This window comes from Anneissia japonica, unplaced genomic scaffold, assembly GCF_011630105.1.
Source record: "Anneissia japonica isolate Jap-2015-1 unplaced genomic scaffold, ASM1163010v1 scaffold286016_len1896_cov191_single, whole genome shotgun sequence".
Taxonomy (NCBI): Eukaryota; Metazoa; Echinodermata; class Crinoidea; order Comatulida; family Comatulidae; genus Anneissia; species Anneissia japonica.
Window position 1 is genome coordinate 1 of NW_022709698.1, and position 1,820 is coordinate 1,820.

Sequence of the window (1,820 nt, forward strand, 5' to 3'; positions counted from 1 at the left end):
TCCATCCAGGCGTATTTACAATTTGGACATATTCGTTTAGCCACTTTGTAGCGTTCATGTATGCTTTGTAGAATGGATGCGAATGGTGTCACACCAATACCGGCACCAATCAACACGGCGTGCTCTGCTTGAAATATATGCTGAGATGGGGCTCCGTATGGACCGTCTATGTAAACCTTGAAATGGATAAAAACAAAATGTAAGGGTAAATAATCTTGGATTTGATGGATATTAGTAGTCCTATCATAACATAGCTAAGCATACACCTGTAAAGACCCACCTCGATATCTGTGCCACTTGAAGATACCCCATCCAATACGACGTCCAACGAATGTTGCGTCACGCGTCTCCTTTGTAACTTTTTTGGTGTTTTTGCCTTGGAGAATTTCTGATTCGTTTCATTGATTTCTTTGCACCCATCGTTTTTCAGAATTTCAGATACATTATTTTTATTGAGATCCGAATTCTGGTTTACTATTTGATCAGATAATGTTGTACAAGCCGGATGAACTTTGCTCAATTTAGTTTTCTCTTTTAATTTATTTTTTATAATTGACTCGTTTTCATCACGTGGTACGATGCCGGCTAGAGCGTTTTTCCGTTGAGGTGATCGAGAAAACAAATTCAATGTGTTTAGACCTAATTGTTCCACAGATTTTTGGTCTACGTTCCTTTCTGTTTTGCTTTTAGTTTTATGAACACTTGTTTTTGAAATTCGCAATTGTGAATTGTGAGCAGTAGTCGCGTTAACTTGATTATTTGACAAAACTCTATCCCGTTTTGTGGTAGGTCTATCAACTGCATAATTACACGCTTCGACATCTTTAGTAATTAGAGAGGAACGCGATCCTTCAATTGTAGATCGAGAACTGCAATTGGATGCTTCTTCCGCAAGCGTTGTTAAGTTATTTTCAACATCAGTCAATTGGAGAACATGTGTTGGGTAATCCTGGCAATCATTGAGGCGTAGCCCTATGTCAGTGGTACAATCTTGTGTTTTGCTAGATTGTTCCACCTCAAAATAATCATATAGTTTCTTGGTCCAGTTTCCCATTGATCGAATGTGCAGAGATATAAACCCTATAAATAAAGCATATTGATTGATAATAATAGTAGTACTACATTGTCCCAAGAAAAAGAGATGGTCATTTTGGCCTGGGAACTCAGAGCTCAGGTTCCAACTTTACTGATATTAGATTATTACAACACGATCAATAAAACCTTACTGAATAAAACAAAATTTACGTTAATTTTTATTTTAGGCTGAAATCTCGGGCTTCCATGGGCTTCCCTCCCATTCAACTGACAATGTGTAGAATTTATTTATTTCTTTTCGTATACAGGATTCCATGATGAAGGTAAACACTTGTTAATGCATCATATATGTTTTCATATATTATATATTCAGTAACATATGATAAACTTTTAAAGCAACACGGAGGAGGCAGGGGACCCCGATGATCCAACCATAAGCAAGGCGGGGTCGCACGTCATCGCACTACACCTGCGATGACGTAATGACGATAACAACACGTCAGTTTAACTGATGACGTGTTAATAAGTGAGTATACATTTAAATTAGATAAAACTAAAAAGAAATTAAAACATAGCTATCGATAGATAACCTTCCAAGTTATTCTTTGTTATAGTTGTATGAAAATAGAGGTTTCTGGTGGGAATCGAACCCGCAATCTCTCGCTATCTCGGTGGGCGTATCGTTTAGACTTCAGAGGGCCGGCGAGCAATACCTTTACTGATCTAAGACCACTAGTCTCTTTCTCTTTCTCTTAATACAACGTACATAGCGGAGCGAATTTTTA

General features: G+C 37.7%; 1 protein-coding gene across 1 annotated transcript; it reads right to left on the bottom strand.

Annotated features, from left to right (window-relative positions):
- Positions 1-11: 11 nt before the first annotated feature.
- Positions 12-1,542, bottom strand: LOC117106931 (the record flags this gene model as incomplete). Its single annotated transcript, XM_033248453.1, has 2 exons — positions 281-1,542; positions 12-176 (listed from the first exon to the last, which is right to left on the bottom strand). Coding segments are annotated over exons 1-2 (939 nt in total), but the record flags the coding sequence as incomplete, so codon positions are not given.
- Positions 1,543-1,820: the final 278 nt, after the last annotated feature.